The following is a 20,821-nucleotide window of genomic DNA, read 5'->3' as shown; positions in this document are numbered from 1 at the left end:
TTTTTCCCATTATGCATGCCCAAATTCCAAAGCTTGGCCGCACATCTGAACCAAGTGCACATGCCCCTAGCACAACCTACAGTAAAGACGGGAGAGAGAGGAGAGGACTGGAAAAGGGCCTGAGCTACATATTTGATAGAGAAAATGTCCAACATTTCTGGCACATCAGAGCTAGACTGGGAGGCCAAGGTGTGGGCTTTGTTTCTATTTACATCTAGTGCAGAAACTTAATCTTGTCCCACTCCCAGCTCCCACCAGCAAGCCAGACAGTACGCCAAGCCCAATATCCAGCTATTCCCTGGAATTTAACACAAACACCAGGAAAGGTTAAGGAATTTTCTTTATTTTTTACAAATTAAGACTATGTAGATTTCATATATTTCTGAATCAAAAACACCTTTGTCTTCACAGTATGAGTTAGAGAATGCAGCCTGAGCTGAAAACCAAGGAACTAGAAAACAAAGTGGTAATTTCAGTGATAACTGTATTAAAAACTGGTTAGGCATTTTCTTTAAAAGTAGTTTTTTTTATGTATCTTGTCATTCTTGGCACTGTTTCTAAAGAAAAACTCCTTTATCCCAAGCAAAAAAGCACAAGAGGTGGAGTTTGGCTTCAAGAAATTCAGCTCAAATTCTCAGGGTTGGCAGAGAATCACCAAATTTATGGAGAGTTGTTAATGGAGCCTTAATGGGAAGGAAGTCCCTTTAGTAAGTTTTCAAGCCAGAGGCTGGAAGCAGAAGCTAAGTCAGAGGGCAGCATCTTCCGTGGAAGTAGGCCATCGTGGGTGGCATGTCACTCCAGGAATAAGCAGTCAGCCTGGGAACAACCATTTCATGGGATGGCAAAGCAACATGGTGCGCGGTGAACCTGCAGCCACTCGGTCAAACTGTGCACTGGTTGTGAATATGGTGAGAGCCAAAAATGGTGTCCTACTGGTAATGAGCTTTCAATGGCTCAGTCCCCTTACATTGAAGCCCCATGGGTAGCCCAGAGCAACAACCACTCCTGACTCTGCCCTTCGGTGCCAGCTGACTGTGGCAGCCCACAGGGAAAGAGCTGGTAGTCCACATTAGGGCTGCCCACCCACACTTGAAACTACAAAGCTACAGGGAATTGGGGGACTCACGGGTTTGGTCACCTGGCTCCTGCCTAGAAAACTGCAGATTTCTGGAAACAGGTGAACAAACCAAAAACTAAAGTGCATTAGTAAAACAAACATTTACTTACTGCCCCAAATCTCTGGCCTGACACTACCTGTTAGTATCCAGGTGGGGACAGACAGAAGGACACCAAAGGACTGTTAGAAAGCTGCCTCCCACGTCATCACAGCCTGTTCTGTTGACCTTAGCAAGGAACCACGTGATTGGAAGAGATTTTTGCTTCCCTCTGCCCCAACAGGTCCTCATCTAGGTTTATCTGGCAGGATTAGTTAAAATTAGTCCCAGAGGCTCAACCACTCCCCTTCCCTATCCTTCCTCTTTTAGGACCTTTAATCATAGCCACCTGGTGGAGGCCACTTGGTAACTAAGGTGATAATCAATTTTAAAAAAAAAAGAAAAAAAAAAAAAAAAACCAGGGAGGTTTGGGAACCCTATGCTGTACCTTGCCATAATCAGCCTTTTCCTAAATGTCTGACAAGAATTAGCCTTCCCTTTGTGCTGAAATCCTCCTGCCCCATGGATGGAAAGCAGGCAGATTCCCTGAGGGTGGGGAAGGGGTGGGAAGGAGGGGAAAAGGGAACACACACAAATCCACATTCCTTTTGTGAAGGCGAGGCAGAAAGCTGTGTTTGCCACACCAGCTTGGACAGCTCAGAGGAAGCAAACAGCATCCACCAAAAGAGACTCTGCATTTTCTCTGTAGCGGTTGATAGCTCAGATATAACAAGCCTGAGCTAACAATATAATAGGCCTGACCAGAACTTCTTTCCAATGGAAAACACACTGCCCAGTCCCACGGGAACTGCGCACAAACCAAACAATGCTGAGGAAGGAAGGGCCGAGGTGGCTCTACCCAACAGTCCAGGTCCACTTGGCAAAGCTTGGTGGGCAAGGGAGTTAGCGCTCTCTGCTGGTCCCATCCTCATCACAGCAGACTGGCTGCCTGAGCAGAGGAAGAGGCTATGGAGATGGGGTTGACAGAAAAGGGAGTGAGAAGAACCCCAGGAAGAGGAAGCCAAACTCCAAACTATATTCTGCTAATTAGTTTTTTGATCAAAAAATTCAAAATAGAGAAAACCACAAAGTACAAAAGCTTTTCTGATGCTTTTCATTATCACAGAACACGCCACCTGTAATGTGTGCAAAGAAGAAATGAGGGGTGGAAGGAGAGGAAGTCAATTGGGAAAGGCTGGACGGTCATTTCATTTCTTCTCTTTCTTCTTATCCTAGAAATGGAGAAAAATCACCCAATTAATTTTTGGCATCTGACATTCCAGCTAAAATTCTTGAGTGAGCCTTTGGTTAGGGACTGGAAGGGATCCAGACAAGAAAGAATGAGAAATGCTATCCCTTAGCTCAGCAAGAACTGAATCTTAACCGTCTGCCATAGTCCCCAAGAATGCCGACACACTTCGTGAGAATTAAGGCCAAGCCATTGTCCCCACCCCGGGGGTACTTAGGTGGGCTCCTGACCACTCTTGGCTATTCACAACCACCACTGCTCAGATCCCAACCAGTGAAAGCTGCATACTGGCACTTGGAGGGTACCCTGAGCATGAGTCCTTTGCACAAACCGACATTCAAAAATAATCTAGTCCAGTGGAACCCTTCATTCAATCTCAGATGGAAGCCCAATGCCTAAAAGGAATAAAAGTTGAGTTGCTTTCACTGAAACCGGGACGCCTGTTTGGTGCTCAGTCCAACCACGGCACAGCCCAGAGAGAGAACCACTAATCCCATCTAGTCACCTGCTCCCCTACCACTGCACTCTTTTCCATGGTAAGGTCTGTAAAGCAAAGCTCGTGATTTCATTTGTTCCCCTACTGCTGGATGAGACTATGCTGGATACTCATTAACCCTATTTTTTGGAAAAAATTTCAGACTAAAAAATAAGAAAATTTGTCTACTTCTGAAATTTATAAAAACTGGCTCTATTATACATCTCCTATAATATCTTTTTCCAAATCATAACTATCTTTGCAGCCTTTAAATTTGTCTAGTAGGTTGTTTCTTACTGACCCTGAAGCTCTTTTGCCTTTGATACTAATCTCAGGGGTTATGAAAAAAAAAAAAAATTGTTTTGACTTGTTCCTTTTTCTCCATCACTGAAGACTTCTGGTTTGCCTCTTACTACTCAGTGGACTGCCTTACAGTACCATGGACTTACACAGTGTGACAGCAAGTGCTCAAATGTGAAGTACACACAGATGACAAGCTCAGGAGCCACCCTCTCATTTTCGGGTTGTAGGCTAACTAACCTTCTCATTCATAGCCAGGATCATCATGAGTTTTCTGAAGAGAGTAACAAAATCTAAGAAGAGATCAATGCAGTGCCTGAAAGGGAAAAACCAGGTTAAGATCTGCACTTCCCACATTATTTGATCTAAAAGAATGAAAAACAAAAAACCCCACTTCCACCTCCACCTCCACCTCCATGAGCCAGCTTCTCCGACACTCCACCCCCAACTAAGGAAGTAAAACTCAGGTGTATCTGACATCCTTTTCAACTCATTGAAATCATGTAGCATAGAAAAAAGAGACTGGGCTTTGGACCCTGCGGAGGTCCAAGTCTGAACACTGAACTACCACTAATTAGTTTGTGAGACTTTGAGGGGATTACTACATTTAAAAAAATGTTTATCTTCTTCTCACTGTTAAAGGTTTAAAGAATACAGAAGCATAAGGAGTAAAAAGAGGAAGATCCCTTTCTCTCTCCCCTGCATGGAGGTAGTCACTATTAAAACTATGGATAAATATGTCATTAGTCCAATGTTTTAAAAAATCTGATGTATTTCAGGAATTGAGGGAGACTATGGTGGCAAAACTATGGGTTTCCTACCACAGACATTCCCAAAGCTTGGCCACATGTGTTCAGCCAATGCCGGCCTAACTTCAGCCGTGGAATGGAATGCTATGCCTCCACCCTCACTCCATTCCACCTTCCTTAATGACCAGTTCTCACACTCACCAGATATAATCCTTATCTCCATTTTCAGCCTTTTCAATAATGAGTTGAGTATCAAAAAGGACAAAGCCACACATGACCACCAGCCCCACATAGAGGTTTGCCTAACAAAAGAAGAATGAGATGAAGTTACCATACAGTACAAGTTGTAGAGACAAAAAACAGCCATACTTTCTCTTGGGAGCTTGGCCACTTGAAAGTACATCACAATAATGATATGGACGTTAACATTCATGGGAACTGCAGCCTATGGTGAAGACCACATTAATTCCCTAAGCACAATTCTACATTTTTTTAGTCACCGGAAGAGCTTCAACCATTTTAACAAGGAGCCACTGCTGGACTGGCCTTAGACAAATGATCTCTGGGCAAACAGTCTTCTCTTAGCAATGCCCAATCATGTTCAGCCTGTATACTCATTGACCTGTGGCAGAAGGCTCCATCCTATGAGGGTTAGGCAGAAGGCTTGGAGATCACTGCTCAAAGAAGGGCAGAAAGAGGTGTGAAAGAAAAGTATGAAGCAAATGGCTGCTGGAAAGTTCTATCCAAAGTCTTACCTGGAAAAGCCAAATGGATCCAAAGAAAAGGTTTCCCAGGGAAGACAAGAGCATCAGGCTCATGGCTGACATCAAGATACCTATAAGACATAGCAAAAAGCCATCTTGAGAGAAGCCAAGACAAAGGAAAGCAATCCCATTAAAGTTTTTCCTTACTTTCCCAAACAATGAAGGCTTTTAATTTTAGCATAACAGTCACAAGGGAGGTGAGGACAGGGAAGGAGTCCTACTGAGAAATCTGGCTAAAGCAGAGCCCCGTTCCCCATTTCCCAGTCAACACTTACCTCCCAGAAAGAGGTAGCTACGGCGCCTGGCATAGAGCGCACTCAGGGTGAAGCAGGTGAAGATCATTGCCGTGCCCATGAAGGCAGTGGGAAGGATGCTATTAAAGAAAAGGACCATTAGATTAAGGGCTACAGATATGTGGCCTATATTTAGAAGGTATATTCATAAAGGTAAAAAAACGTAAGACACTACTAAAATAGTTACCTGGGGTTGATGGCAATGCACAACTCCAGGGCAGGGCCCAGGCCAACTCCTAGAAAATAAGAAAACCCAGAACACAACATTACCATCCTTGTTCAACAGCAGATCATTAATAACACAGGCATGCTCATGCTTGGTAACAAACACATAAAACACGTGGACTAAAGTAATTAAATCTGTCTTCCTTCCTCTTAATCATTTTCAAGAGAATATATACTTAGGACTCAGTTACTACGTCATTAAATATGAAATGTCTGATTTTGAATCAAAAGTTTAGTTTATTATGTCTCAAACAAGCAGCAATACAATCAAAGTATGTGCCTAAGTTATCAACACAGTTTTGCCATCTTAATGGTAGCTTGTTTATGTCAGCAGCAAAGAAGGCTGGAGAGTGGCGATGAAATCATAAAAGGTATTTTCCACAGCTTGTTGAGAACTGAATATTTTTCCTTGCAAGAAGTGGTCCAAAGCCTGGAAGACATGGTAGTCAGTTGGTGCAAGGTCTGGTAAATACGGTGGATGACAGAGAGTTTCCAAGTCCAGCCTCTATAGTTTGAGCAGCACTGTTTGTGTGACATGTGGTCATCGAGTGTGGTCTTACAAGAGGATCAGCCTGTCTCTATTGACCAATCTTAGCTGCTTTATCGCAAGCGTCCTCAACATTTCCTCCAGTTGGCTGCAGGAGACATCTGCTATAATCAAATGACCAGGTTTCACGAAGCTGTAGTGGATAATACCAGCACTGGACCACCAAACAGACACCATTAGCTTTTTCTGATGAATATTCAGTTTTGGACTGTGTTTTGGCACTTCATCTTTATCCAACCATTGTGCTGAATGCTTGCAATTGTCAAAAAGAATCCATTTTTCATCACACATAACAATATGGTGTAGAAATGGTTTGCGTTTATGTCATGACAGCAAAGAAAGGCAAGCTTTGAGACAATTTCTCTTCTGATGCTTGTTTAACTCATGTGATACCCATCTATCCAGCTTCTGTACCTTGCTGATTTGTTTCAAATGGTCCAATATTGTTGTACCAGGAACATCAAACCTTGCTGCTAATTCATGCATAGGTTGAGATGGATTTGCTCCCACTACAGCTTCAGCTCATCATTATCCAACCTCATTGTTATCCACCTTGGTCTTAGGTCACCCATGTGGCTGATTTTCAAGATTAAAATCACCAGAAGAATGGAACTTCTCAAACCATTGACATACTGTGTGTTCATTAGCCACATCCTTCCCAAACACTTTGCTGATCTTTCAGGCTGTCTGCACTGCATTGGTTCCATGATGGAACTCGTATTTGAAAATAACACGGATTTTTGACTTATCCATGGTTTCATAAAAATTGCTCTAAAAGAAATTTGAAAGATAATCACAGCCAAACCGTGTGTTTGAAAGAATGAAGATGCACCTTCACAATAAAAATAAAACAAGTGTCAAAGTGAAATGCTAGAGATACCAACTGTCAAACTTTATACTTAAGGGAATCGGCATTTCATACTTAATAACCTAATATTTATTTATAGACATAGCTGCAAAACTGTCCTCTTAGCTGAAAATCATGGATGACCCCAGGAGGAACAAAAATTAGAAAAAAATGAAGCAGGTATGTCAAACATTTTTGAGCCAGAGTGATGCGAGACTGTAATGTGGGCCAGACCAGGAATTAGAACAGAAAAAATGACAAAGAGCAAAGCAGTGCCTTGTGGCCAGCAACCCTGTAGTTATACAGGACTGACTCCCTTTGTAGCAAAGGCCAGACCGGTTCTGCAGGTAGCCACTTGCCAACAGGAGGGCAACCTGTTCTAGCTCCAACATTTCCTCCACTCTGGTTACTTTCCTCTCTCCTTCTGATAATTCTACCCCTTAATGCCTTCAAAAACTAGCTTTCCCTGATCCAAAAATCTTAATCCCTAAATCCCTTCCTTTCTAAAATTTCTACGACACTGTATAGATTACACTGTCACTCAGAACAAGCTGTACTAACTCAAATGTTGCTTTGCAAGTATTTTTATTATGTAGCTTGGGTCCTGTTTCCTTTAATGGCAGTTCTTGAACAGGTGCACTTTTAATTCTTTTCTTGAGAATTGGCAAGGTGTCCTATATGACAGATCTCAATATATGGCTTTAAGTAACTATTTGCAAGAATCTGAACGAAGTCAGATTCTCAGGCCTAGTTTAGTACCCGTCTACCATGAACAAGTTATGCTACCTAAGCTCTTGAACCTCATTCACTCAAACATACAATGCCTATTTTTGGATACAAAACTAGAAGGCACAGTTGCTAGTCACAAAGAGCTTTCCCCATGGATGGGGAAGATGAACCTACACAAAATAACAAAGCAGAATGAGGGCAATCTGGCCAAGACATCTGTCACCCCATTGATCGCCAGTGTTGATGTGGCTGACAATCAGACACCTGCCTAGCCAGCCAGATGTCCCCTTCCTCCGTCACCACTTCATGTGTGTCCCTCCCAAAGCTGCATGCTTGGTCAAAGAAGATGACCTTCCCCGATAGAGAAGGACCATTCTTCGGTCAAAGGTATTCAAGTAGCTTCATGCCCCTGCTAGAACCTCCAAACAAGCTCTCAAGAAAGCACTACAAGGCAAAAATCCACTCGAATACCACAGTTCCTTTTCATCTGAGGGGGATACATTCCAAGACCCCCCATGGATGCCTGAAACCTCACATAGTACCAAACCCTATATATACTGTTTTTTCCTATACATATATACCCTATGATAAAGTTTAATAAAGTTATGTGAACATGGTCCTCCCCTCTCTCTCTCTAAATATCTGATTGTACTGTACGTCAAGTAACTGAAACTGAGGAAAGCAAAACCGCAGATAAGGGGGACTAATTACAAGAGACAGTACAGTGGTGCTACAAGGAACCAGAAGAGAGAAATCACAGCTGAGTGAGATATTTCAGGGAAATTCTCCAAAAATAAATTTTCTGAAGAAACTACCACTGGACTAGGCAGACATTAAAGTATGCCAGCTGAAGTAAATCAAAATACAGCTTTCCCTTGGTACCCTCAGGAGACCAGTTCCAGGACCTCCCACTCCTGCCCCCGCCATACCAAAATCCATGGATGCTCAAGTTCTTTATATAAAATGGCACAGTATTTGCATATAACCCATCCACATCCTCCTGTATGCTTTAAATCATCTCTAGATTACTTCAAATACCTAATAAGATGTAAATGCTATGTAAATGGTTGTTATATAGATTATTTGTATTATTTTTTATTGTTGTTATGATTTTTTATTGTTTTGCCCCCCAAATATTTTTGATCTGTAGTTGGTTGAATCTACAGCAGATGTGAAACCCAAGGACATAGGGAGCCGACAGTAAATACAAATCTCGGGACTTAATCTAAGGAGAAACTAAAAATATAGTTCCCCCCTCAAAATTAGACCAATCTCTTAATGTACCTGTAAGGAAAGCAAATCCAGCAAGAAGTCCCAGTCTTTTCTGCTCAGTTTCATGGCTATGAGGTGTTGCCATCAGCCAAACCATCAACCCCAAGGAGCCCAAGGCAGACAGCAGGCCAGCCTGTCAGAGCCAAAGTAAAGAATTAAATACTTGAAAGCTTCAAATTTATTTTACAGGAGACCTTTACTGGTTCAATTACTCATCTGAACTTCCTAACATTTGCTTCTAATCTGGAGGCAGGGGAAAAGGCAGTGTTTTCTCAGGGGTAAGGCTGAAGCCTTGAGAAACCAGAAGCACAGAGTTAGGACCATGGTGGATGCTGGAGGCTCTTCTGGCTTGGGCAGTCCATCAACTACAGTGCAACCAACCAAGTCAAACTATGAGTGAGTCTCGCCCAAGACACAGCAAAGATGAACCCAAGTGATAAGTGCTTGAAGCACATTTCACCTATAGAACAAGGAGAAATGACTCATTTCTGATCACTTAAAAAAAAAAAAAGCAAAAACCAAGACACATACATATACACATACAAAGAAAAAAGACAAAAAAAAAAAAAAAAAAAAAGAATAGACAGTACCAAAGTGTTAACAGTAGTTACTTCTGGGTGATGGGATTATGGAGGTTTTTAAAATACTTCCTTCTCATCGCTAGTCTGTTTTCTGAATTTCTATAGTGAACATGTATTAGTTTTGTAATAAGAAAAAAATTTTTCTTTTTTTAAGAAAGCAAGTGGGAAAAACTCCAGGCATTAGAAAAAGACGGAAATCATCAAGGATGGATATAGACACTGAAGTTCCTTCCTTCCTTTAAAGGTACAGTTGATTCTCCTTATTCACAGTACTTATGTTATAAAGTTACAGTGGACAATAAATTAATGAATTTGTAACCCACTGTTCCTGGGGAAATACAGCGTTAGGTTCCTATGTGCCTCTGGTCACAATATTTTCACCAAATGATTAATACATAACCTTGTTTTATGTGTGTTTCTGTTTAAGGAAACCTATTTCACATATAGTGTTGATTCATTAACATTGAATTCAGCCAAACAGCACTATAACTCAAGCCTGAACAAAGCTTATCTCACACACATACTTTCTCCATAAGGCACATCAGTCTTCTCACACTTAGGAATAGTAGAGACAATTCAGCACTACACTGTTTGCATTTCGAACAGCAAAATCACTGACAAAAAGCATAAAAATGCAAAAGAAGTGGCACTAAATGAACATGAAAAGGATACTTGTTTACAGTATGAGAACTAAACAAGAAGGGAGAGAGCATTATTTTAGATGTCAGCTGGGAACATGGCATGACAGGTGACTCGAGTTTTTCATTACTCTGCACATGCCTGTGAAAAGTGCCATGAGTACTGATTTTGGGGTTACAAATTTTAGTCAGCAGGTGAATTCCAAAATATGGAATCCATGAATAATGAGGACTATATTTTACTTAAAAAAACAAAAACAAAAAAACCCAACCCACAACTAGGAACCAAAAGGGCCAACTTTGCCTAAAACTCAAGGGATCAAAAAATCCTCTGAGTGTCTACAGTAGTTTTTGCCACAATCCCTGCCAAGAGATGCCTGAGCATAAGGATAGTTCTCCTCAGCAGTAGGTAATGCCAACAAAGGCCCAACCCTTTATTTATGCTAAAAATGAGACTGGAAAAAGGGACAAGGTTTTGCTAGTGAGAATTTCAAATGTGGTTATTCCTCAAACTGTCCCTTCTACTCCGTCAAACCCAAACTCTCCTTCAACACAGGAAAATGAGTTGTTAAAGGTTTTTACCCAACCATGAAGATAACAGTGTATCAGAAAATAAAATGGGTCAAATCATTAAAGGCCTCAATCCTGCCTCTCCTAGTAATTAATCAAACAATCAGTGTTTTGTATTCAAGTACTCCACAGTCACTGAGGCAAAACAGAGGAAGAAGGGAAGAAAAGATAAAAAGGCTACTCTGCAGAAGAATCCCAGCATGCACATGATGCTTCTACTCAGTGGGTGGGGGTCTTATATGTCAGCAGCACAATATTCAGTGTCAAGGTTAAGATATTCTGTTTTCAGTATCTAGAAGGGACAACTGTGCCCCTTCTAGATACTGAAATGTTCTCATTTAATGGCTGGCTGAATTCAGATCCTGAACTGATAAGGATTAAGGAAGCACACAGACGTGGACCTCCTGCTGAGCTGGTTTTTTTTTCCCCCCCCCCCAATACGATTTGTGCCATAGCAACCAGGAGAGAAAGCTGTTCTTACCTGAATGAAATGAGTGACCACATGGACATAGGCTCCTGCAGCCGCCACAAACATACATAGGGCAAAACTTGCATAGACCTTCTTCAGGTGCTGCTGTGTGGAGGGGGTTCTAGGAAAGAATGTTAACAGCAGAAATCATTCTCAGACCGATTTCATCTCTAAGCTAAGAATCATTCTCTCTTTTTGTCTTTCCAGGGAATATGTGAAAGTTATGTTACAAACAGTTTAAGATACTTTGGGGAAGCTGAATTTTAATTAAAAACAGAATATTATGAAAACAGGTTCACAAAGTCTTAAGTGCTGGGGAAGAACCAAGAGCTCCAAATTAAGAACAATCAGTACCAAAACTAGAATAAATGCCTTTCCAGTGACCACATAGCAACCCTTAGAATCTGGGCATTTTTTATCAGGTCTTCTGGATTCCAGCCAAGTTAGTTTACCCATGTAAAAGTTAATAAATTAGGAAAAGGGAACCAGATATGAAAGGAAATGCAGTAAGAAACCACAGTCAAGGCCAAAACACTTACATATGGGAAAATTTTAAGAGTGCATCAAAGTTGATCTTCCGATCAAATATGTTCATGGTTCCAGAGTCTGTGTGACAAAGCCTCCCCTCTGTAGAATCAAGAACAAAGAAAGGTTATTTTCAATATACTAAGACATATAAAGTAACACAAGCAATGTTCTTATTAAAAAAATAGCAACATAAAAGCTTGGAAAAATGAAAAGTTGCTGAAAATCCCACTGCCTTAACACAACCACTTTCATTTTTATGTATGTCCTTCAAGAATACGTTTGCAATCAAAGTTAATCATTTTAAAGAGGACAGAGGAAATGAATCCATCCTCTCCTCCAAACTATTTTGCTGTTATCGTTTGATTTCTGTTCTTTCAGAAGGTAATTTGTCCCTTTAAAAGGTAATTCATTTGTAACAGAAATTCTCAATTAGCAATCTAGTTAAAGGGACCCAGCCACGGACACATAAAGCAATTTCATGTCATCGTTTCTAAAAGCTAGAGAACGCCCTCAGTAAAGGTACCTCAAGGATAAAAAAACAAAACTATAAAGCTGGGTCTGGCACTAAGATCTGCATTTGAAATATATATATAGAGAGAGAGAGAGAGAGAGAGAGAGAGAAATTTTCTACCTAGGAAAACTTATACATTTTAGAACTGAACTAAAAAAGATTCATAATTTAAAGAAGAAAGTTCCTACCCCTTATGCAGAAAGGAGGGGAGGATTTGGGTTGTTTTTTTTTTTTTTTTTACATAGTTCCAGAATCTTTCCTACAGAATGGCTAGAATAGTACAAAGAATTTCTGTATACGCTTCCCCCAGATTTCCTATATGTTACTATTTCATCATATATGCCTTATCCTCTCTCTACATGTGGCAATACATAATAAAGAGACAAAAATGTTTTTTTCTAACCACACAGACATGATGCCCCTAACTACATCATTTCATTGTGTATATCCTGAAAACAAAGATCAAAATCAGGAAATTAACATTGATGCAATATTACAGACCTGATCTATAGACCTTATCAGATTTTGCCAACTGTCCCAATGTCAGAAAGGACATATATCCTGGTTACATCAATACCATAAAGTCAGGTTCTTAAATCTTGCTCCGTCCCCATCTCACATTCAATCCTATAAACATGTTCAATCTATAGAACTGAAGACCTAATCAAGAGCTTTTATCTTTCCTAAATATAAATCCTCCAAATTCTTGTAAGGCCCATAATGCCCATTCATTTCAAAGCTACCAAAAAAGGGTGGTGGGTGGGGGAAGAAGGGATTCAAACACAAAAGATAAGGTGATTTAAAGACAAGCCAACTACTCATGCCCATTCTAATCAGCACGCAACTCAACACTCAACACAATTAATCTAGGCAATGAAAGTAACAATCGCCAAATCAATTTTCTGAGGAATCCTGGGCCAGTGGAAAGATGTCACTCTTAGAGTTCATAAAAATCACTACCATTCATTTCCTGAGGCTCTCTCCCACAAATGAAACAGTCACAATGGCTGGCTTGCCTTCTCTGATTTCCCTTTTCCTCACCAACATCCTTACTCACCTCACTTCTTTTGTTAGTTCTATTCTTAAGGACGGACACAGTGAGAAGTTGCAGAACCTACTAAGGCTGTTGCTCTCTCCTCTGAGTCACCTGGCTCTGGGCCTTCTTGATCTAGATGGTGCAATTATTGCTGTTTGTTGCAAGGCCAACCACAGCCTTCCATAACCGTGATAAATATGTCCTCTAGAGAGCACACTTACAGGATGGCAGAATCCAGCACCTGGAAAGTGTCTTTGTTTAAGGCTTCCATTAACACCCCTAATGACATCCCTAGGCAGAACTTGCAACAATACTGAAGCAACTTTCAGAGCCAAGTTTCTGAGTATTCACAATGGCAACACTAAAGTACCCCTTGCTTCCAATTTCAAGAATTTGAAAGGGGTGTGAGTGGAGGAAACCCTCAAATACCTGGGGATTGTTAGTCAAAGGGCAACACTCATGTAACCAGATCCTACCAGTGGAAACTGTGGGAGGAGAGAATGGCAGAAACCCCTCTTTCCCAGTTTGTTCTTTCACATTTCCCAGGGGGTACTGACTGCCTTATTCTGGTTCTCTCTTACAACTGTTGATGGAAAAACCAAAACCATCAAAGGCTGTGTGGGTGGGGAGGAAGATGTCAAACAGTAATTTTGCCTTGATTTGGTAGTGACTTGTGGTTTGTAATTTTAAAAATTAACAAAACTTCTGTTTTTTGACACCACTATTCTAAAATTTAAGTGAAACACAACTACCAAATATTGTAGATGTAAAAGTGCACAATTTTAATTGCATTATGGTAAAAAAAGAGAAAGAAAAGAAAAGAAAGCAATCCAATAAAGTACGGACAGTCCCTGACTTACCATGGTTGACCTATGACTTTTCAGAGTTTAGGATGGTGTGAAAGCAACATGCATTTAGTACACTCCTTGATTTATGATGGGGTTACCTTTGGATAAACCTGTCGTAACTTGAAAATATCCTGAAATATGAAAACGTAAGTCAACTCATGAAATGACTTGCATTTTCTACTTCCAGTATTTTCAACTTACGATGGGTTTATGTGCACGTAGCCCTATCTTGAGGAGCATCTGTATACATTTAATGTATATGACATAGTGTATAGATGACAATTTATTTCAGAAACATTAAAAAGTGAGGCAGAAAAGGTAGGTCTTAGAATCAAGGACATGATAGTTTGTTCTAAGTCTGTTCCAAATAGACAAGAACTTATGTATGGGTAAGTAATGAGATGAAACTGTTCTTATCAAGTTTTGCCAGATAAAATAAACTTACCAGATTTTTATTATAGCCTCAACTGGTTGTGCTCAAAAAAAGACACCTAGATTTCAATGGCCAATATGCAAACTCAGCTGAACAAGATTAAACTGCACTCATAACTCAAAAATAGCAGCTCCCATACCGAAAGTATTTTCAGTCCCAGGAAAAGTTGGCTCTTAACAGAGCTTGAAGTACTGTATTCAATACCATTAACCAAGTAACTCAGCTAACATTCCAGGAGCTCCACAGTTAAATAAAAATTTTGTGTTTTTTTAAAAAAGGTAAGTATTATGTATATTTTACAATAAAGAAAAGAAGTGCATTATAAGTTGCTCAAAAATTCAATATAGTAGTCCTAACACACATAATAACCCTATTACAAAACTGACAATAGCATTAGTCTTTCTCACCCTGGACCCCAATTCATACAGAAACCTAGAAATTGGATTCTTTCCCACTCCCCACTATTAATACTCAACTCTAAAACAGAGAGGGGGGATTATTTATATAGAACACAATGTGGACAGTGCCTCCTGGAGTTGTGGGAAGTTTGCCTATACTACATTTTTAAATGAGAGGTAAATGTTTAGGTGTTAATCATAACCAAGTTCCTTTGATGTAGTTCAGAGCCTCAAAGCCTTCATCCCTAGGAAAACAGGAATCCCCAAACTTGTCAGAATCTGTCAAAATTTGGCATGCATATACTGCTAAAGTTTTGTTGAAGTGTCATCATTCTGGGGTTCCCCCAGCCAGCCTCCTCTGCCAAAGCCACCCCAAAACAAAACAAAAAGCTAAGAGCTTAATGCATAGCTTTACCGAGAAATAAAAACTTAAATACATTGTTTTAGTTAGGTATTCCTATGGTCTGTTTTTGCTTGGGGAAGGAGGGACAGCAGGGGCTGATAGGAGATAGATATTCTTATCAATGGACATCTATGTCACGTTAAATCCCTTGTTGTTTTGTTCCAGATATCTTCCTTATTCTTGTCCTAAAATGAAAGATTATTATCAAGGGTCAAGCCTTAATATTAAAAAAAAAAAAAAAAAAAAAAATTCTCGGCCGGGCGCGGTGGCTCACGCCTGTAATCCTAGTACTCTGGGAGGCCGAGGTGGGCGGATCGTTTGAGCTCAGGAGTTCGAGACTAGCCTGAGCAAGAGCGAGACCTCATCTCTACTAAAAATACAAAGAAATTATATGGACAGCTAAAAATATATATAGAAAAAATTAGCCGGGCATGGTGGCACATGCCTGTAGTCCCAGCTACTCGGGAGGCTGAGACAGGAGGATCGCTTGAGCTCAGGAGTTTGAGGTTGCTGTGAGCTAGGCTGACGCCACGGCACTCACTCTAGCCTGGGCAACAGAGTGAGACTCTGTCTCAAAAAAAAAAAAAAAAAAAAAAAAAAAAAAAATTCTTTACAATCCTATTCCAATACATCTAATAAGTACAGTGCATATGAAACATGCTGAAGTTGCCAAAAGCTATGCAAAACTGAAACTATCATGTATTTAGTATGCATTTAAAAAAAAATCCTGGCCTTTGAAAATTAAAAGCCTGCTAAATGCTAGAGCCAGGACAGAAGTTGCTAAACAAGCAAATCAAAGAAACATTGTTCACATATTAAATTAAATACTAGTTTAATTACAAACTAATTAAATATTAGTTTGTGAATTACACAGTCCTATCTTCCTGTTGTATTAATTCAATCATTTTCAACCCTGTTCCCACACATCCAGAAGGAATCAAATTGATACTCAAAAGAAAAACCCCATATGGTTTTTATAAAGGGGGAAGGATTGCTTGTAATTTTTCAGTAAACATGCTCAGAACATTTAGATTACCCTACAGGTGGGCAAAATCATCTAACACAAAGCCTACTTGTTGATAAAGTGTTGAATATCTCATATGTTGAATTAAGTGTTGAGTGTCTCATGTGAGAGTATCATACCATATATGCATAGCCTGGGAATTCAAAATCTCAAGTAGTTTCTACTACATGTGTAGCACTTTCACACCATCATAAAGTCAGAAAAATCATTAAGTTGGGGACAGTCTGTACTTCTGTTTAAATGGTATGCCTCCCCTCTGGCACATTTACACAGTGTATCTCTTGTCCCACAGGGCCACAGGCGTTTTGAGACAGCCTAATAACCCCTAAGTGATAATCTGATATGGTACAAAACACGAAGTAAATGGTCATTAGCTCAATGCTTTCCCTGCCACCCTGAGGAGATAGGTCAGTTCCGTTTGAGAACAATCCAAGGAATTCCGTTTCAACCAAGGCTGGGCTTTGATTGTCCCAGATTGGAACCATAGATGTCCTAGCCTCTCCCTAAACTGGGACCAAAATCCCTGGATTAGCTAAAACTGAATCCATCTCTTTAGAGAGCTGCCTCAGAACCTAACCAGTAACTAGAGACGGAATGCCTACTGCCTTCAATAAATTATTTTTTGTGCCAAACTTTGACACTCCTGAATCTCTATAACCACAACTGTTTGACAGATATTGAATCATAAGAAGGCCCCAATGTCCTAAATACATAATCTTCTTCCAGTATAAACCAGTAATCCCTCCCCAGTAACACCATATTTAGCCCAAATGAGAGCATGCATAAATTAGGACAAACAGCACACCCACTTCACCCTCACTCTTGAAGCTCTTTTTGCAAGTGTCTTGGATTCCAATTTCAGTTAATTGTGCAGGAACTTCTCACCTTGCAAGCAGAGCCTGCATGTGATTCAGCTCAGCTATCCCCCAGACATAAGCATACTGAGGAGTCTCTAGAGCAGATCTAGACCCCATTATCAGATCAGGAATGCTACAACCTCAAATCAATATTCCCCATCTGGCTCAGTGGAACCTACCACCTTGCAGGGTTATACAAGTGGCTTTAAAAGTCAGTCCCTACAGCCTTTCTCTCCTTGGTCTTTAACACTGTCTTTGGAAAACAAAAATGTATTTAATATAAAAACTACAAAGGGCTGCATGAAATTTGGCTAGGAACTCTGGGGAACAAAACAGGGTAGAGTGAAAGACATTTCTACTAGATTCTACAGCCAAGTCAAAATAGTAAAGGAAAATTTAGAAGAAGGGCATCATGAGAACATTCAGTGGTTTCCCTAGGGGAGATTAATACCCTTGGGTAGTTTATGAAATAAAATGAAACTCTTCAGGCCAGCAGTAGTACCTTCTATAATAATACCACTCTCTACATTTATATAAAATTTTACAAATTTCAAAGTGCTTTTATACTCATCATCCCCTTTGATTACACATCAATCCATGAGGAAAGGGCAAGAATGATTAGTTCCACTTTAAAGATTTTTAAAAAAAGTTTAAAAAGGCTGTGTAATAGTTGTAAAAGGACTGGATTTAGTGTCACAAGTCCTGCCATTTTCTACCATATAAACCTGGCAAAATCATCTCAGCTTCCTCATCTGTAAGGTAAGGATGATGATTAACACCGTCTCTACTGAATGCCAACAAGAAAACCTGTGAGAAATCATTGTAAAGTGCTAACCGGACAGTATTGATTTGCCCAATATCAGAAAGTTAAAATAAATAGCAGAACCAGAACCAGATTTGGAGTCTTCTGACCTCTATAGTCTTGGTATTCTTTCTACTATTCCACCCTACAGTATAAAAATAAGCTTCCATCTATACAAGCTTTCAAAAGTAAGTTCCAGCCATAGGTCAAGAGAAATCTTTAAAACAAAAACCAAAAACGAAACAACCCCCCAAAACATATGCTTATTCCTATAACACTTCTCAGTATTTTTCAGCATTTCTACAAAGACCATGAACTGTATCAGGAAAAAAAATGAAAATGCTAAGTATCTGGATTAATGTTACCTTTTCCTATTCTTTAGGAAAGTAAGACTTCATTCAGATCAATAGTGGGGAAGAGAGAGAAGGGAAGAGAGTACTAAGCTCCGTTTCCATAACAAGATGAATAATGGAAGAAGGAAACTCTAGATCCAAATTACAGACTGCATTTCTCAAGGAGCTAACCATTTATGCCCCCACTGGAGGAACTGGCAGAGAATCCAAATGTCAACATATTCTTGAAGCCAGAACAAAAAATTTTAAACAAAGAGGAATAAGAAAACACCAAAAGTGAGTAAATCTAATAATTACAGAAATCAGTGTGTATGCAGAAACCATAAGAAACGTGGTTATGCAATTCAGATAATCTTTAACTAAATTCTTAAACTATGTGTACAACGAAAGATAAACTGTAAATAAATATCAATAAGTAACTAGAAAAGCCCATTCGCCATTAACCTTTATCCTTAAAATCCTTGTCTGTTTCAGGCACAGTCAGCGCTTCTACTGGGTTACACATTCACAAGTTAACTAGTGCTAGCAGAGGGTCTCAAGTTCATAGTGGTTTTGTTGTTGTTTGGTCAGTGAAAGGCTAATGGGATAGGCAACGCAACCTGAGCTGGCATGGGATAGCAATTCTACACTTGGTAAATACACAAATTACCAAAGCCTACTTATTACCACAGCTTTAGCAAGTAGGCCCAAAAAAAACAACCGCCCAAAGACGCCCTTCCTGAGCACACTTTGAGAAAGACGCCCACAGGGCTCAGGACCAAGCAAAGCAAGGCCACCTCACCTGTCCAAAGGTAACCAATCAGACCAGAGCGGGGCTGCCCTGTGGGGCTGGAAGCCAGGCCAGGCCCGGCCCCAGTCTCACCTCCTGCCTCTGCTGTTAGCTCCCCAGTATCTAAGGAGCCTCGCGTGTCACAGAGGACTGTGACATCACCCGCCCCGCCGTGACAAGGCAGCCTGCCCGACCAGGGCCTAGCTCAAGTCCCGGCTCCTGGCCGTTCACCAGGGGCAGCCTGAACAGAGGACCTGCAGCAGAGCAGCGATCGGTTGGGTGGGCAGGGGGTGACCACAAACCCGTGGGGTTTCGCTTTCACAATTCACCTCGGAAGGAAGGGGCGGGGACGTGCCCTGAATTCAAGCGATCAAGGCTGGGCCAAGGGGCCCTGCGCATACACTTAGTGGAGGGGGAAGGACAGGAGGAACGCGGAGTGGAAGGGAGACAGGAAAGCAGGCTAAGAAGGGACCTTCGCTACGGCTCTGGCGCAGTATGAGGGCCTCGACGCCCCCATAGACCCCGCAGACTCGCCGCCTCCGCCCCGGTACGCAGCGCATGCGCAGCACTAGTTCCCTAGCTTCTCTCCCCACCCAGCTTTCCGGAGTCTAGTCTCCGAGCAGGGCCCAGTTCCCTTAAGGTGCAATCTACCCAAAAACGGAAGCTACTCCTACTCTTGCTCAAACGGTAACTACTGATTCCTTCGCTACTTCTCACTCCCGGCCTGTCTAGTCCTAGCTTCAGACGTACCTTGTTAGCCCGCCTCTCCGGAGCCTACAAGCTCTTCTAACACCGGATGTACTATGGCTTTCCGAGGGTCCACTCCAGGCTCTTCACCCAGTGCCCGCCCTTCGAGAGAAGCCCCGCCCCCGCGTCCTGTTTAAGGCCAGTCCTCATTGGCCCGCTGGCCCCACCTCTGCATTTCCATTGGTTGTACGTGCATAAACAACGGCAGCTTACTTTATATTCATTAGCTAATATGCTTGTCGATCAAGACTCTGGCCACCAACTGACGTGGTAGCAAAAGGTCTCCGCCTTTTTCCCCCCATAGTAAGGAAGGACCGCTGTCCGCTGCCACCTCTAGTGGAGAAAGTAAAAAAGGACAGGCCCCGCCTGAGACGCCGGCAAGTAATGGAGTCCCCGGACGTGCGATGGGGTAGCGCTGCGAAGTCCTGGGATTCTTGTTTTAGCTTCTCATGAAATGTTAAAGGTGGTTGTTATGGTACGGAGTGCGAGACAAGACCACGTAGTCCGAATGTGATCGAATTAATGAGTCTTTATTTGCTGACCAGCGACTACCCTTTGCACCGCCAAAAGCGGCGGCACAGAGAGTAGCGCTCAACCGGAAAAGAGGAAGGGTTTTTATATTATTTTACATCGGGGTCTTACGTGACTCTGAGTACACAAGGTGGAGTCAGTTTTGCAATAAATTCCATTACCAGGGGGCCTGGGACGAGCCCCAGACCACCTGTTTTGATTACCATCTATAAGCAAGCGGGTTTACAGAAGCAGATAGCATCGGTTAAGTCAAGGGACATTCTTCCATGAGTTAAGCAAGCACAACAATCAGTTACAAGTTAATTATTTTGTTTGCCATTTTATAGGGTATATTTTCTTTCTGTACATAGGTCACGCAGCCATGAGTCATCTACAGCCACAGCCAAAATGGCTGAACTATAGCTAACTGGCCAGCTATAGGCCCTGGATTTGCTGGATTTGCTGTATAGGCCGTTACAGTGGAAAGCGATTTGGCAAACACTTAGAAAAGAGCCTTCACAGGGGCAGATTTCCCGTGAAACTAGTGGAGCTTAAGCTTCAGAGCATCTTTGAAGGCTCAGTGAATTCTCCGGGAACTCAAGGAGGAAATAGCAGCCCCAGTCTTGTACCGGACGGTTGGACCCCAGCATGGAGGTCACTCTGTTAAGCCAAGTAGGGGTCCTGGGACCGCGAGGCGGGCGGGCTGCCAAGACCACTCCCCACCTGCCTGCTTGGGGGAG

The 20,821-nt window shown here is 41.4% G+C and overlaps 1 protein-coding gene across 1 annotated transcript; it reads right to left on the bottom strand.

Moving 5' to 3' along the window:
• Positions 1-2,264: 2,264 nt before the first annotated feature.
• TMBIM6 (transmembrane BAX inhibitor motif containing 6) lies at positions 2,265-19,632 on the bottom strand. The gene is made up of 10 exons (XM_069491522.1): positions 19,575-19,632; positions 11,402-11,489; positions 10,875-10,983; positions 8,617-8,737; positions 5,172-5,220; positions 4,967-5,064; positions 4,683-4,762; positions 4,129-4,229; positions 3,419-3,494; positions 2,265-2,386 (listed from the first exon to the last, which is right to left on the bottom strand). The coding sequence occupies exons 2-10, from the start codon at positions 11,455-11,457 to the stop codon at positions 2,363-2,365; spliced, it is 714 nt and encodes a 237-aa protein (XP_069347623.1). The 5' UTR covers positions 11,458-11,489; positions 19,575-19,632; the 3' UTR covers positions 2,265-2,362.
• Between the last annotated feature and the right edge of the window lie 1,189 nt (positions 19,633-20,821).

The sequence above is a fragment of the Eulemur rufifrons genome, chromosome 16 (genome assembly GCF_041146395.1).
Source record: "Eulemur rufifrons isolate Redbay chromosome 16, OSU_ERuf_1, whole genome shotgun sequence".
NCBI lineage: Eukaryota > Metazoa > Chordata > Mammalia > Primates > Lemuridae > Eulemur > Eulemur rufifrons.
This window is presented reverse-complemented; position numbering and strand designations above follow the sequence as displayed.